Raw genomic sequence first — 17,629 nt, 5'->3', positions numbered from 1 at the left:
TTTAATTGATCTGCTCTCAGGATTTGATCGTTATTTCATCAGCCGGACATTAGAAAATAACAGGAGGAACATCTGGTTTGCTGAATTCTGGGAGAACAATTTCAACTGCAAGCTCAATCGGCATGCCTTGAGGAAAGGATCAGGCATTAAGAAATGCACAAGTAAGAAATCCTGGCTTCTTCACCACTGACAAAACATGCTTTCCTAAAGCTTTATAAAAGCAAGGAACAAGAGAGAGGGAAATGGTAGAAGTGTATGTGTGCGTGCATGTGTATGTGCATGCACGTGTGTGTGTGTGTGTGTGTGTGTGTGTGTGTGTGTGTGTGTGTGTGTGTGTGTGCGCGAGGCTAGTGGGGGATAAGGGTAATGGAGAGGAAGGGGAGAAAATGAAATACACACATGGTTCTAAATCCATTCAGAAACACTCAGGGCCAGATGTACAAAGCTGTTTATCCTGTGTTTTTGTTTTTGTTCCCCCCGTGCAAAAAAATCCCTAATGTTTTATGTCTGAAGCTGGCACATGAACCTAAATCTGCAATTTAACACAGCATTTAACACAACACGCAAAGTGCACTTCTCTCCCTCATACACACTGTCTGCATTTAAGGGAGGATCATGCAAAAATTGGGATGTCGGCTCAAAAAAAGGAGCTGAGAAATAGAAAGTGCTCCTGACTGCATATTTCATTTGATGAAGTAACCCTTGGGCACTTAGACTTCCAATTTTTAACAGAATTTGGTCTGACACCTACGGCCAGGTGTAAATTTTCACGATGCATATTTCTCTAAGCTTTATAGGCAGTGGTTTGCTTGCAGAAATTACCTACTTTTAAAATGCCAGTGTGAATATTTTTCTAGTAATCAGCATATATATATATATAATCTCATTATCTCTAGCCGCTTTATCCTGTTCTACAGGGTCGCAGGCAAGCTGGAGCCTATCCCAGCTGACTACGGGCGAAAGGCAGGATGCACCTTGGACAAGTCACCAGGTCATTACAGGGCTGACACATAGACACAGACAACCATTCACACTCACACCTACGTAGAGTCACCAGTTAACCTAACCTGCATGTCTTTGGACTGTGGGGGAAACCGGAGCACCCCCACGCGGACACAGGGAGAACATACAAACTCCGCACAGAAAGGCCCTCACCGGCCACAGGGCTCGAACCCGGACCTTCTTGCTGTGAGGCGACAGCGCTAACCAACTACACCACCGTGCCTCTCTCTCTCTCTCTCTCTCTCTCTATATATATATATATATATATATATATATATATATATATATATATATATATATATATATATATTTTTTTTTTTTTCATGTTAACATGTGTAATAATACAAGACCATTTTAAGACCATGTTGAAACATTTATTTCGGGAAACTGTCTTCTTTCTCTTACTGCTGGTCAACTGGACTGATTTTATTGACAATATCTGGCAACCTGCATCATAGCACATACATCAGGGATGCATACATCAATTAAAATTGATAATCACATCAACATATAAAGGACTTGTGTGATATTATCAATTCCAGCCTCAGTCCAGGACCACAAGAAAAATCGAATGCAGTTTAATTGCACCTTATTTTCTACACAGTCCTCTTTTCATTATGATCAATTTGTGATGAAATCACATATTAGCTGTATTAATGCCCTGCATGCAATTTACTTGTTCTGACACGAGAATCTTCATTTAAAAAGAATTACATTTATTAACACACTGTCTCCATTATTGACCTTCCAGTTTCTCTTTTGTCTTTTTTGATCACCATGATCGATAATTTTCACCACTTTAGACAGACATTTCACACAGGGTATTTAGTAGTCATTCTAGACACAGTTTACCTGATAAACTCTAGCCTTAGTAAACTTAATGTTAATTTCAGATGGGATGTCGGGCCATTTTGCAGCTGCATCAAGTTGCATTTTGCACTGCATTTTCTGATGTGTGTACGTCTAAGCCTCAGCCTGCTCTGCTGACTGTTATCAGAAAATCTTTGCTTGTGTTTATTTCCTATAGAGTTTGGTAAGTCATAAACCACAAAGTTGTTGCCCACAAAACTCCTGGGGTAAGTATGCACTACCTTCCTAAAACCAGTCAAATCTACTGGAGAAGAGCTGATGGCCTGTAATTGATTCATCTCTTGAGGGAGTACCGTCAACAGCATCTATTCTACCACTGTGTCCATCTGCGGTCAGCACTTGACCCTTTGGACACCCAGTGCAGCTGTCTCATAGCAACAGACCTCTGGCTGTGGCCAATCCATGTGTGTTGTGTTCTTATGAGAAGGATGCAGGGATTTTCTAGAGGCAGATTTGCTGGAGGATGCTATTCACACAGCATGTGCACTGCGGCAGTGAACAGGGCAGGATGGATGTCAAGCTCTGGCTTTGCAGTCAAGTTGATTTTTATAGCTGACTGCTTTCAAGATGACACATCTGACCATAGCTTCTTGGTTCACTAAGTGTCATCTTATGAATTTTCAATTTTGCACACATTCATATGTACGCTAATGTTTTCTCTATCTGGCCTCGTTCACATTGCTGTGATGATGCAAATGTAACTAAAGTAGCAAGCTTGTCCTTCCAACAACAAACTTACACATGCATGAGTCAACATACACCCACAGATCGACCCAAATTCCCACTGACATTGTTGATGACTAATGGTGATGTCAGATGTTCAAAATGTAATGCTGAATGACTGAACCAAGGACAATAAAAAAGTCATTTTTATTCATAAAACATGAATTCTAGCTCATCAGCTGTAAATTAAAATTAAAGAGAAAAGAACCAGAGAAGCTATATGATAGTGAAGGAACAGGTACATACCCTGTTTCAAGATCTTTTGACTAAAATGTTCATTTTAATCATAGCTTTCTGTGTAGGAAATGAAGGAACAAATAATTGTGCATTTACAAATGGAGTATTATAGAATGCATGTTTCTACACTCTTAGGTTCTTTGGTTGGCCCTCTGGAGGAACCATCGGCGTCACCAGACCCATTTTACTGGGGCATGTGCCCCAGTAAAATTTCCTGATTACATTTCAGAAACAGTAATGTATTTGGCACTGCGGAATAACCGTATACGACTGATGCATCCAAATCGCACCCATTCATCTCTATTAAATTGCTGGCGGAACACTCATCACACAATTAACACACACACATACATATATCACGTGAAACCACACGACTTGAGCTTCCCAACAGTGCTACCCACTAGTTCCTGTGATAAACGGTTTGCGATAAAATTAACATCAATTAATTCACATCAAATTTAATCATATTCTGCATACAGTTCTGCGTCCATCTCTACACCCGTTCTTGCCGGCGCAATACCTCACTAACTCCTGAGTTTACACGACAAACCATATATCAAAATAAACAGCAGTCTGTACCATTCCGAATGGTATAAAGTAACCATCTGTACCTTTTGCCTTTCTCAAGTAATCCGGTTTTGAAGTTACACCACCAGCAAATTACAGCAACAATTTGTCCCCAACTTCGGACTGATATTCGAATGTAGCTTACATTACGTAGTTATGTTGGTACATGATAGGCAGAGGTGGACAAAGTACCCGACTTCATTACTTAAGTCAAAGTACAGATCCCACTGGTCAAATGTTACTCCGATACAAGTGAAAGTTGCACAGTCAAAGTACTGAAGTACTTGCTTTTAAAAATATTTAAGTATTAAAAGTACATTTTCTGTCAATGCATCATTGTATTATTGCCACAACGCTTACAAAACCTAATGCCTCTGAAGCAACCAACTGGATTTATTGACTAACTTGTAGAACCTGTAGAATAAACACCTGGTAGAATGTTACAAAATGAAACACAACTTACAACTAAGCAGAATCATCAATAAGATGCTAGCTATTTTTTCTCTTTGGCTACTGGTAAAAAATATGTAGTAGCTATAGTAATTATGCAAGGTCACAAAAGCTACAATGTTAACGTTACCAAAGACAGAAATGTGAAGTCACAAAATGAACAGATGCTGTGCCATCATGGTAGTTTAACATTAAGCTAGCTAGTCAGTGAAGCGCCACCTGGCGCTAGCAAACTCTTTTCAAACTCAAAATCATATTGGTTAGCTAACATTACTAGAAAAGAAATATTTCTACATTCTGTTTATTTGGCAAGATTATGCCCAAACATATTTCTGAAAGGACTTCAGATAAGTTAACGTTATTCATGTTAGCGTAACTCCGTTTTTACATGCTAACTAACAGTGTCCAAGTTAACTAGTTCTGTGTTAACATTAGCCATGGACAAGGCTACGGCACCTTGGCAGGTAAACCCATAGAAAGTCATTTGACTAACCCGACTGTATAGCTATTGCAACTTTATCACTAGCTCTTAAAGCACAGACAACTTAAATGTTTACATATGTTTACATATGCTTCTGCAGGTTGAATAACGAGTTTTTGGATGCCATGATGTGGTTCGTTTTAAGCAAACATTTAAAACAAAACAAATCTTTAATCCTTTCCCCAGAACATTCCCCAGAAGAACCGCCTCCTTCCATTCTGCCATCAATTGATCATATTCAAATAATGCTGCTGAGAAATCATTGAACTTGATTTTATATGGTCCATGGATGTGATGTGACTCTAGTGATTACTGATAGGCTGTCTCAGTGTCAACTGTGAAAAAAAAAATCACGTTTTAGAAAAGAAAAGAAAAAAAAATCCACTTTCAAAGCTGTTTCATAGTAACGAGTAACGAGGACCTTGATAGAAATGTAGTGGAGTAAAAAGGACGATATTTGTCTTTCAAATGCAGTGAAGTTAAAGTCATAATTTTCCAAAAAATATAATACTCTAGTAAAGTACAGATACTCAAAAAGTGTACTTAAGTACAGTACTCAAGTAAATGTAATTCATTACTGTCCACCTCTGATGATAGGCTATATTTTTATAAATTATTGCTAAGACATACAGTAGTGGGGCGGCACGGTGGTGTAGTGGTTAGCGCTGTCGCCTCACAGCAAGAAGGTCCGGGTTCGAGCCCCATGACCGGCGAGGGCCTTTCTGTGTGGAGTTTGCATGTTCTCCCCGTGTCCGCGTGGGTTTCCTCCGGGTGCTCCGGTTTCCCCCACAGTCCAAAGACATGCAGGTTAGGTTAACTGGTGACTCTAAATTGAGCGTAGGTGTGAATGTGAGTGTGAATGGTTGTCTGTGTCTATGTGTCAGCCCTGTGATGACCTGGCGACTTGTCCAGGGTGTACCCCGCCTTTCGCCCGTAGTCAGCTGGGATAGGCTCCAGCTTGCCTGCGACCCTGTAGAAGGATAAAGCGGCTAGAGATAATGAGATGAGACATACAGTAGTAGGCTATCCCACTATCATGATATTTATGTTGCCAGATCCCAGATAATCCACACAAGTATGAAAAGATATTTTGGTTGTCATGCTTCCTATAGTGGCATACATTCAAGAACATGGAAAATTCATAAACGCATAATGTTTTTCCTTGATAGAAAAGTCTGGTGTGAATATGCAAATATTATCATAACCTAGACTGTCCTGAAAAAAAAGACAGATTATATCATTATAGCATGTAGATGGATGGCCCTTACAATGACCATAAGCTTAAAAGTAAATATAGTATACCCTGAAAATAGCCTATGGTTAATTTAGATCGATAATATCAGGAATAGAGTAGATTTTTTTTTTACTTCAAGGTGCATCAACATAGGCAACTTTCTGTCCTAAAATATAAGGCACACATTCTGTGTGTCTGTGCATGTCTATGTGAATGTAGGGAACACGCATGCAGCCAAGCATGCAAAATTGGAGAAGGAGGGTACAGTGAGGACATGCAAGTTCATGCAGCAAAAGTATTTTTGTTTATTTTTAAGTGAAGCTGTGTGTCCTATAGCACATTTCATACACAGCAAGCTTTCAAAAAAAAAATTATATGGGTGGTATAGAGTGCTTCGAGATCAGCGCGAACCCGGCGGTGGCCATATTGGAAGTCAAACGTCGCTGTGTCAGTGCATTATTGTTGCTCAGCGAAGCAAAATGCCGAATACGTGTGTCATTGTTGGCTGTAGTAACCGAGGGGAAAAGGGTGGCAAAAGCTTCCACAGACTCCCTAAAGTCGTGACAAACCAGGGAATTGCAGCACAGGAGAAAAGCGAGCGGAGGAGACGACAGTGGCTGGCTGCCATTAACCGATCAAATTTAGGACAACTAGACTGTATCCGGATTTGTTCTGATCACTTTGTGACAGGTAGGTTAAATTGTCTTGAATTTCATAGTTACTAAAATAAATGTGATACAATTATCTACTATTATCTTTTCTATGTACTTTCAGCAATGATTAATGGATATATTTGTCACATTAGGTAGCTTATGTCTACTGCAGTGCATTGTTGCATCAAATGGCATTTAAGATCTAGGCCTAGTAATGTTTATGTACACATGCTGTTAGTACAAGTTACATACTAGGCCTACATTTTATTCACTGACTAAAATAATTGATAATTATGCGGGAACAAGCTGGGGTCAGCTTTCCATTCCTTCTCACTAACAGTGTATGGATCTACATTCCCAATGAAACGTACCTTCTCAGCATAACGCTCCCGTGCCTGCTTATCCAAACTTTCACAGTAGTGCTCCATCACTTCAGATGTCTAAATTCTTAAAAAATCAAAGCTTCTAAGCCCTCTAACGCAGAAACGAATTGGTGAATGTTTACTGTATGATGTGTACTCTATGCGCACTCTGGAGCAAGTGACTTCCAAGATGGCCGTGCCGACCGCATGGTTACTATTTTTAGCATCATCTCGGAGCACTCTATAGGGGGCTGTGCCCCAGTAGAGCTTTATGTCTAACAATGCCTCTGGGAGGAACTCTTAAAAGCAGAACTCTAACAGAGTTAGAGTAAAAGTTAAAGTGCATATCACAGGTAAATTCAGGAGCAAGATCAATGTAATTCTCCTATTTTATATTAAACTTTGGTCAAATATCTGTCACATTTTGAATTTTGTGCAATTTTTTTACCTTGTGCAATACCAGAAAAATTCAGTTGAAATCAAGCCATTTGAGGTGAATTGGTCCGCCTCTGAAAAAACTTGGCATTTGGATTTCCCGGCAAACATTGATTTTCGTGACGTCACGTGCGGGACGCCTCCCTCTGAGTCCTACGTCAGCGCTGGTTTGTTTATGAGAATATGACCTGGTGGTTTTCTGCAAATTTCTTCAATGTTATCACGTAATTATTAAAATGGTTAACAGATGTATCGTAGGAGGGTGTAGCAACACCAATCATGATGGGATTAGTACTCATCGTTTTCCAAACGACTGGACAATGAGAGAGAAATGGGAGCGCTTCGTGCGAGGCACCCGGAAGCCGAGGACCAAAGCAGAGCCGAGAAAAAGACCAAGAAAATTGGCGATTCACAAGTTGACTGTTGCCAGGGTAAGAAATAAGATAGACTATACTCTAAATTAGGTGTTCCTGTGTTAGTGTGGTACACGGATAATGTTATTTATTGACACACACAAAAGTAAACAACACGAAAGCCCTGGGCGATAATACACTTACTTCACATGTATCAAGGGATATGCATGTCAGGGCTTGAGATCTTGGGACCTGTCAAACACATTAAATTTATATACAACCCTGCTTAGCTGATTCCATGTGTGTAGCTTATGAAATCTTTCTCCTACAGTAGCCAGTACTCTTCTAAATGAAGAAATATATAAATACATAATAGTAATTAGAAAAAAATATGATTTATGTAACAATAGATAGATGAGCATTGATACATGAATCCATGGGTTTAGAAGCTCAGGCGACAATTCCATATTTCAATGCAAACTCACTAGCTGCTAAACTTGGTCTACACAGACTGTGCACTGAACCCATGCAAGCTCTCTCAGTCTGCTGGCGGATCCGCACTTGACGTCACAAATCTGGCTCCAGACTCCCTTGGGATTTTTCCAGACGCGTTTTGTTATTTTTTTTTTTTCTGCTGTAGACAGATGGCCTTGTGCAAAATTACCTTTCTGGATGAGTGTGTAAAGGGGCATACTTTCATATTAAAAAAACACGAAATTGGTCCAGGATATGCACTTTAAAGTAGAAATCTTTTTGGAAGCTAAGAACCCTTAATTATCCAATGAACTCTTAAAGAACCCTCAAAGAACCCCCTTCTCTAAAAGTGTAATCTTCCGTACATTCAGTGGTGTTAGATGCAGGGAACACCATCAATGTGGTGATTACCCAGCCTTCCCAAAAACCCCATGGTTACTGGCGGATTAAAGGGCTGGGTATCTCTGCTTTCAGATCTCTCTCTCTCTCCACACCATCATCATGTCCCCTTTTTTAGCAGGAACAAACAAACATAAAGAGACCAGATTGGTCTGGGAGTTTTCCATTGAGATACACACTTCTACAATGAACATAATTTCAGCCATCAAATGGATTGAATCATCTTTTTTTTTAACTGGATTGGTCATACATTAAGCTATTTTTTCCAATCAGCTATTGAAGCTGTCGATTGTGCAATGACTGGCTCTTTAGCAGATTATCTTTGTCAATCAGCAGCAGATTACTGAGTACTGTTCCTGGCCTATACTTTGGTCTTCTTTTTACTGAAGGAGTGAGAGAAAAGCAGTTGCACACAGTCTGGTGTGCAACTGCTTTTCTCTCACTCCTTCTGTAAAAAGAAGACCAAAGTATAGGCCAGGAACAGTCTTTCAAGACACATTCTGTTGGGAAACCATGAAGAAAAAATGGGCTATTTCAGATTGTTTTGGTACACAACAGATTATGGGGGATTTATCAGCAATACACACGAGGATCTTGTCATATTCAAATGATTTTGTTGCAGTTGTTGTCACTCTTTAAGACTTAGCATCTGCACTGTCAAATCCAAAATCTCTGGTGACACAAGGGCAAGAGAAAAATGCCTTTGCAGCACTCTGCTCAAGTCTCCCTAATGGCTTGTATAAGCCAAATGAGAGCAAGGGATAGCTGATGTCTAAAGGATTTTGTGAAATTGATTTGATCAAAGGGCAGGAACCAATCTTTTATCTTGAAGAAATGCATGATGGTTACAGTATTGACTGCAATGTGAAAGAACAGTAGGGTGGAGCTGATACCTTTCACTTCCAAGATTAAAGCAAAGAAGCCACTGGGTGGGTTGCATTGAAGGTCAGCTTTAGAAGCGCAGAACACTTGATTATTATGCAAGATACTCAAGGATTCATATGGAGAAATTTTTAACAAGTTTTGTTTGTCTATAATATGTATAGGATTATATACACATTCTTCTCATATGGATATATACAACACACTTTTCAGTATAGAACTCAAATAGGCATGCTGATTAAAAAATTAAAAGAAACGTACCCTTAAGGTGTGTGTGTGTGTGTGTGTGTGTGTGTGTGTGTGTGTGTGTGTGTGTGTGTTCTGCATTAGAGCCAAAAGGACAAGCTGATAGAATTTTGTGATTTGAGGCTCAAAACAAAATACATGCTCTTGATGTCATTGTGTATTAATTATACAGTATAGTTGCTGCAGTATGTTTGATTAGATTTCTCATGCCAAAACCGAAAGGATTCCAATATGCAAAGCATGACTCCTCCACAAATATTTTATCAGAGAAGCAGTAACATACGGACATTGTGTAGAAATAAAGGGAGAAAGGACAGAAATGGATGTGTAAACCCTCAAAAAAAACCATATCTAAGCTGAACCAAATGGTTTTCTCTAAAAGCAGCATGAGCCAGCTAAATATGTGTGGGCATGCTCTGATTTGAGGATGAGAAGTCAGTCTCTCTCTCTCTCTCTCTCTCTCTCTCTCTTCTCTCTCTCTCTGTATGTGTGTTATAGAGTAAACTGGGAACATTGTGATGGAAAACGTGTGTAATTGTATGGGTAGGTGGGAGTCTGTAGAGTAAATAAAAAAGAAGAGTAAGGAGAGTGTTTGCCAGTTGTTCCTCTATTTATTTATTTATTAACTTGGAGCAGGGGCGGCACAGTGGTGTAGTGGTTAGCGCTGTCGCCTCACAGCGAGAAGGTCCGGGTTTGAGCCCCGTGGCTGGCGAGGGCCTTTCTGTGCAGAGTTTGCATGTTCTCCCCGTGTCCGCGTGGGTTTCCTCCGGGTGCTCCGGTTTCCCCCACAGTCCAAAGACATGCAGGTTAGGTTAACTGGTGACTCTAAATTGACCGTAGGTGTGAATGTGAGTGTGAATGGTTGTCTGTGTCTATGTGTCAGACCTGTGATGACCTGGCGACTTGTCCAGGGTGTACCCCGCCTTTCGCCCGTAGTCAGCTGGGATAGGCTCCAGCTTGCCTGTGACCCTGTAGAACAGGATAAAGCGGCTAGAGATAATGAGATGAGAACTTGGAGCAGTAGCCACCCTGTTGGTATTAACACAGTCGGATGATGGCAGGGCTTTTTTTTTTTGTCTTCAGCAGTAACGCTTATGGCAAACAATTACCACTTCTTTAATTTCGGCCTTTAAAGATTCATGGACTTGTCAGGAATGTTAAATTGCCTTTGGTTTTCTGGAGCAGGCTGGGCTGAAGTGATTCTAATTACAGACCCTGAAGTAAAAGACTCCCACATTATCTAAGAGCTACAGTAACTTTTTTGGGCACTCTGAGCGTCTCTATTTGAATAAGGTCTGGACAGTGGAAAGTAGCACCAACAAAAAAACGATAACTGAGTTAACCATCCTTTAGATATTGTCATAATGCATTACAAAGTACATTACATATTTCCAAATGCACTTAAATAATTTGACTCCAAACACAATGTCATCTAAGTGTTGGTGATAACACAAGACAGCACTGTCATAGCTATTTGCATGCTTTATTTTGATGACTGCACCATACAATTGAGACCCACCACCATGACATCTGGTAGCACATCTCCCAGTTTAATTCATCAGGGTTATAATTGAAACTGTTCCTTGCCAATTAAGATCTCAAAAAAAAAAAAATTACACAGACCAAATAACTTGAGCTCTAATGAATATACAGCTGTCTGGCATAATTATATGAGCATGGAAAGATAATTATACTTGCTTGCCCTCTTCACTGCATGTTATTCCACTCTTAAATATTAACAGATCTATTCAGTTTATCAGTCTTGGAACATGATGCAGAGCTAAGATAATGTGAATGAATACACTTTAAGTCGTTGCATCAAAATCTGTAAAAAGCTGTCATCTTTTGTGGTTTTTGGGTTAAGATATATTGCACTCTAAAAATAGCTGGGCTAAAAAAAAATCCAATCTACAGTGGTGCTTGAAAGTTTGTGAACCCTTTAGAATTTTCTATATTTCTGCATAAACATGACCTAAAACATCATAAGATTTTCACACAAATCCTAAAACTAGATAAAGAGAACCCAGTTAAACAAATGAGACAAAAAATATTATACTTGGTCATTTATTTATTGAGGAAAATGATCCAATATTACATATCTATGAGTGGCAAAAGTATGTGAACCTCTAGGATTAGCAGTTAATTTGAAGGTGAAATTAGAGTCAGGTGGTTTCAATCAATGGGATGACAATCAGGTGTGAGTGGGCACCCTGTTTTATTTAAAGAACAGGGATTGATCAAAGTCTGATCTTCACAACACATGTTTGTGGAAGTGTATCATGGCACAAACAAAGGAGATTTCTGAGGATCTCAGAAAACGCGTGGTTGATGCTCATCAGGCTGGAAAAGGTTACAAAACCATCTCTAAGGAGTTTGGACTCCACCAATCCACAGTCAGACAGATTGTGTACAAATGGAGGACCACAAAGATCACTCCAAGAGCAAGGCGTGTGATAGTCGGCAAGGTCACAAAGGACCCCACGGTAACTTCTATCTAAGCAACTGAAGGCCTCTCTCACATTAGCCAATGTTAATGAGTCCACCATCAGGAGAACACTGAACAACAATGGTCTGCATGGCAGGGTTGCAAGGAGAAAGTCATTGATCTCCCAAAAGAACATTGCTGTTCATCTGCAGTTTGCTAAAGATCACGTGGACAAGCCAGAAGGCTATTGGAATTTTTTTTTTTTCTGGTCAGATGAGACCAAAATAGAACTTTTTTTGGTTTAAATGAGAAGCATTATGTTTGGAGAAAGGAAAACACTGCATTCCAGCATAAGAACCTTATCTCATCTGTGAAACATGCTGGTGGTAGTATCATGGTTTGGCCCTGTTTTGCTGCATCTGGGCCAGGATGGCTTGCCATCATTGATGGAACAATGAATTCTGAATTATACCAGCGAATTCTGAAGGAAAATGTCAGGACATCTGTCCATGAACTGAATCTCAAGAGAAGGTGGGTCATGCAGCATGACAACGATCCAAAGCACACAAGTCGTTCTACCAAAAAATGGTTAAAGAAGAATAAAGTTAATGTTTTGTAATGGCTAAGTCAAAATCCTGACCTTAATCCAATCGATATGTTGTGGAAGGACCTGAAGCCAGCATTTCATGTGAGGAAACCCACCAACATCCCAGAGTTGAAGCTGTTCTGTATGGAGGAATGGGCTAAAATTCCTCCAAGCCAGGGTGCAGGACTGATCAACAGTTTCCGGAAACGTTTAGTTGCAGTTATTGCTGCACAAGGGGGTCACACCAGATACTGAAAGCAAGGTTCACATACTTTTGCCACTCACAGATATGTAATATTGAATATTTTTTCTCAATAAATAAATGACCAATTATAATATTTTTGTCTCATTTGTTTAACTGGGTTCTCATAATGTACTTTTAGGACTTGTGTGAAAATCTGATGATGTTTTAGGTCATATTTATGCAGAAATATAGAAAATTCTAAAGGTTTCACAAACTTTCAAGCACCACTGTAGGTCAATTTGAAAAGTCAGTTCAGTATGAGCTAACCAAGCAGGGTTTGTTTTAACCCAGTTTGGTTGGATTAGTGTGAACTATTTGTATCAGAAATATGTCTAAAACAAGCTACATTGTTGGACTGTAGACACCCCAAAATTTAACCCAGTCTTTTGGGTCATTCCATAACAATGGAGTAATTTTTTTTGTTTTGTTTTCAGATAAGGTTAATAAATATTTGGGATGTGTTTAACCCACTAACAACAGAGAGACAGAGATAACAAGAACTATACCTAAGGTATTATTTGTTATTCATCAATAATAATAAGAAGCAGTTATAAATAGCGGGCGGCATGGTGGTGTAGTGGTTAGCGCTGTCGCCTCACAGCAAGAAGGTCCTGGGTTCGAGCCCCGTGGTCGGCGAGGGCCTTTCTGTGTGGAGTTTGCATGTTCTCCCCATGTCCGCGTGGGTTTCCTCCGGGTGCTCCGGTTTCCCCCACAGTCCAAAGACATGCAGGTTAGGTTAACTGGTGACTCTAAATTGACCGTAGGTGTGAATGTGAGTGTGAATGGTTGTCTGTGTGTCAGCCCTGTGATGACCTGGCAACTTGTCCAGGGTGTACCCCGCCTTTCGCCCATAGTCAGCTGGGATAGGCTCCAGCTTGCCTGCGACCCTGTAGAAGGATAAAGCGGCTAGAGATAATGAGATGAGATGAGTTATAAATAGCCAACAGACAAGAAAACCAACACAGAAATAATGTTTAAAAGGTATACACTGACATTTCTTCAACCAGATTTCAAGAATTTGACTTGTTTCTCTGTACCATTTCAAACTTGAAATAAGCTATCAAACTATAAATGAAAGAACTAATTAACTGCAACAGAAGGAGTCATTTTTTTAACAGAGATGTTATCACACTGATATCAGTTATACATTTAATTTCTCCTTGCTGCTGTATGGCCTTGTGTTGAGGTTTTTTTTAAGGTGTTAAATTACTAAAGTCCTACTAATTAAATAATAAGGATAAAAAGCTCATGACAATTTAATATCAGCGGTGTTTCCACTTCAAGATTGATTGCCAAAGCTCAAGCAAGGTACCTCATCCTCACCATAGTTAGAGTAAATGTGGAAGAATAAACCTAATATAATATGTTTTCCTAATATATTATGCTAAAACATGGTGGTAGAGCGGTTATGTTTACAATGTGCGTCTCACATGAGCAGCTTTTTTTCTTCTTCATATAAGCATGAAAAAGCTTCAGGCAGTGCCTTTTCTCTACAAAAAACCCACCTATATCTCAATATCACATCCATGTATGTTTTGAAATCATGAGTGATGAATGTTAGAAGCAGGATTTGAATTAACTTGACTCCAGCACGAGCCTAAAATCTGAGATAATCACAGATAACTATGGAGATAATTCAAGGTATTTTTACCTAGCTAGAAGTAACCTTGTTAGATATACAGCAGCTCAAAAGTATGTAACTTAATGCAGGGCCGTTGACAGCTTTGGCTGGGCCCGGGACAAAATAATCTGAGTGCCCCCCCCCCCCCCCCCCCCCCCCCAAATAATCTGAGTGCCCCCACCCACACACACACACATACGCGCGCACGCACATCGCCACACAGCAACCACCCACACCCAACCCCTCTTTTCACAGTCTCCATTCACTCCAACCCTTAAATAACAGGTATTCCAAGCCCATTATAACAGTCAACCATTTTATTTCAACATTTCAACATATTTACAGTTTGAACATTTCCTTAGTCTGCAACTATTCAGGTGCGAAATGCAATGCGCCGGACTTTTGCTGTGGCAAAGTCGTCAATAAGGTCATTGAAGTCCAGCTTCTTTGCAAGTTCGCGCTCTATAGAGAGCATAGCCAGCCCATTGAGCCTCTCCTGTGACATGTTTGAGCGCAGGTAGTTGATAAACCAAAATGATTGTTTACGGGATGGAACTGGGCCTCAATGAGAACGGAGTTATGGCTTTCCCAAAATCTAAACATAGAAGCATCACCACTAGTGATGTGTACAGTGAGTTTTTCAGTGTATTTTTTTGTCTTGTTTTTCATAAACGTCCTTTCCGTACTCGATTTAGAATGTTACAAAAAAAAATTGACACCCTCCCAACCACGTAACATTAGCCTATCTGACCTGGGGGCTGACACGTTTATTACGGATAAACCAAAAGGATTACAATGTTCCCTGGATATAGAACTGGACCGAGAAGATTTCAAAATCTTAACGTGTAAGCAACAACAATAAAACAGAGGTTGTTTTATTCATTTAGGGCTTATTAGGCTACGTTCATTAATTGCACTTTTCATACAGGCCTATCATTTTTCACTTGAGCAAGGGAATTGTTTGAAGAGTATCCAGTCTAAGCGAAAGTTTAATGTTTTGCAACAGACTAACCTCAAAACACCCCATTTATAGCCCATTCGTTACATTAAACTCTATCTAGCTGGCAATTTCACATGCCGTCATATCTACACGGGATGATTTCCAACAAAATAAGGTTTAATTAACAAGAGGTAGCGTTCCATGGGCTTTCAGCTAACCGGAGTCCAGCTCAGCGCAGCTCAGCAAGCGTGCCTAAAACATTTGGATATGATTGCGGGCCAATGTGCTATTCTTTGCTTCATCGAGATATATGCAACACAGTGTTATTAAACCGATATGTTTATGAAATAATTCAATGCCCTGTGCATTTCAGTGTTCACTCAGTGTACCCTGCTATCCCCTACTTTATAATTATGAATGGCGCGTCGCGCGTGCTGGGGTTACATTACGGGGCTGGAAAAAAGTTATCTGTGTCTTACCTGGCTCAGCTGCCCCACTGCATCATCTGAATCTTTTCTAAAATATCTATGCAGTGAGCCCCTGAGGCTCTTGGCTTCTTCATCTTTTTCTCTTTTCTTTTCTTTTCTTTGCTCCTGACTTGTGCATGTTGGCAAACGGGCTCGCACGCTTATTGTCGAAGCGTTATGATGGAATAGTGCCGTGTTATTTGGCGCCTTAATCAAAGACCAAACCATTTCTGCATTAGGGGTGGTAGGTGGGTTCTTGAATCTATTTTCGAAGACAATAAAGGCAAAAGAACCAGAAATCATTCATTGAATGCAAATATAGCACATTTTTCTCCCCCAAATCAACACATTTTGAAATGAAACAGAATGATTAATGGCATCTTCATGAGGGACCAGTTCTGGGCCCCCCCTCATGCCTGGGCCCGGGACAAAATACCCGGTTGTCCCCCCCTGTCGACGGCCCTGACTTAATGTTAGCTGTATTAATGTGTAAGAATTTAATATAGTCTATTAAGCTACACTAATTTGTATTATTTATTACAACAGCGATTCAATAAACGTTGTGCAAAACATAAATGAACACGGAATGTAATGATTTCCAAATCCTTTTTGACGTATATTCAATTGAACACAATGAAAGACAAGATATCTGATGTTCAAACTGATAACCTTTATCATTTTTTGGTAAATATACACCCATTCTGATTTTGATGCCTGCAACACAGTCCAAAAAAGTTGGGACAGGGGTATGTTTACCACTGTTTTATATCACCTTTTCTTTTCACAACACTTACTAAGCATTTGGGAACTGAGGGCCACTAATAAGTTCACAAATAAGTTTGGGACACTAATAATTTCGGAATGTGAAATTGTTTCCCATTCTTGCTTGATATACACTCAACAGCCACTTTATTAGGAACACCCATACACCTGCTGTTTTATGCAGTTATCTAATCCACCAATCCCTTGACAGCAGCACAGTACAGTACATATAATCATGCAGATACAAATCAAGAGCTTCAGTTAATGTTCACTTCAAACATCAGAATGTGAAAAATTGTGATCTCTGTGACTTTCACTGTGGCATAGGTGTTGGTGCCAGTTGGACTGGTTTGAGTATTTCAGAAACTGCTGACCTCCTGGGGTTTTCACATACAACAGTCTCTAGAGTTTACACAGAATGGTGTGAGGGGAAAAAACAAACAAACAAACAAACAAACAAACCTTGAGTGAGTGACAGTCCTGTGGGTGGAAATGGCTTGTTGATAAGAGAGGTTAGAGGAAAATGGCCAGATTGGTTCGAGCTGCCAGAAGGATATGGCAACTCATAGCAACTCTTTACAACTGTGGTCAGCAGAAAAGCATCTCAGTATATCACAGCAGAAGACCACATTGGGTTCCACTCCTGCCAACCAAGAACAGGAATATTAGAATCAAGAGCATGTTCCTATTAAAGTAGCTAGTAAGTGTATAACTTCATTTGCTCAACAGTTTGGGGTGTGTGTTGTTGTATTTTGTGCTTCATAATGCACCACACATTTTCAATGGGAGGCAGGCAGGCCAGTTTAGCACCTGCACTCTTTTACTACAAAGCTACACTGTTGTAACTCATACAGAAGGTGGCTTGGCATTGTCTTGCTGGAATAAGCAGGGACGTCCCTCTAAAACATGTCCTCTAGATGGCAGCATTTTGATTCAAAACCTGTATGTACCTTTCAGCATTAATGGTTTCTTCATAGATGTGCAAGTTACCCATGCCAGTATGGGCATACCAATTGTAACTTGGATAATTTTTTATATAGAACTTGTTTTATGTATTTATTTATTTTTTATTTACTTTTGATTGTTTTGTGAATGTATCAGCGCTTTAGAATATGTATCATAGTTTTAGCGCTTTATAAATTATTATCTCATTTCATCTCATTATCTCTAGCCGCTTTATCCTTCTACAGGGCCGCAGGCAAGCTGGAGCCTATCC

The 17,629-nt window shown here is 39.8% G+C and overlaps 1 protein-coding gene across 1 annotated transcript in view; it reads left to right on the top strand.

Annotated features, from left to right (window-relative positions):
* The window catches only part of grm4 (glutamate receptor, metabotropic 4), a 242,562-nt gene that overhangs the window by 166,628 nt on the left and 58,305 nt on the right, over window positions 1-17,629 (top strand). The window contains exon 5 of the mRNA XM_060919429.1: window positions 21-161. Coding sequence (XP_060775412.1) covers window positions 21-161 — 141 coding nt within the window. The remainder of the gene's footprint in view (window positions 1-20; window positions 162-17,629) is intronic.

The sequence above is a fragment of the Neoarius graeffei genome, chromosome 4, assembly GCF_027579695.1.
Source record: "Neoarius graeffei isolate fNeoGra1 chromosome 4, fNeoGra1.pri, whole genome shotgun sequence".
NCBI classification, from domain to species: Eukaryota; Metazoa; Chordata; class Actinopteri; order Siluriformes; family Ariidae; genus Neoarius; species Neoarius graeffei.
Note: the sequence above shows the minus strand (reverse complement) of the source record. Positions and strands in the feature narration are given on the sequence as shown.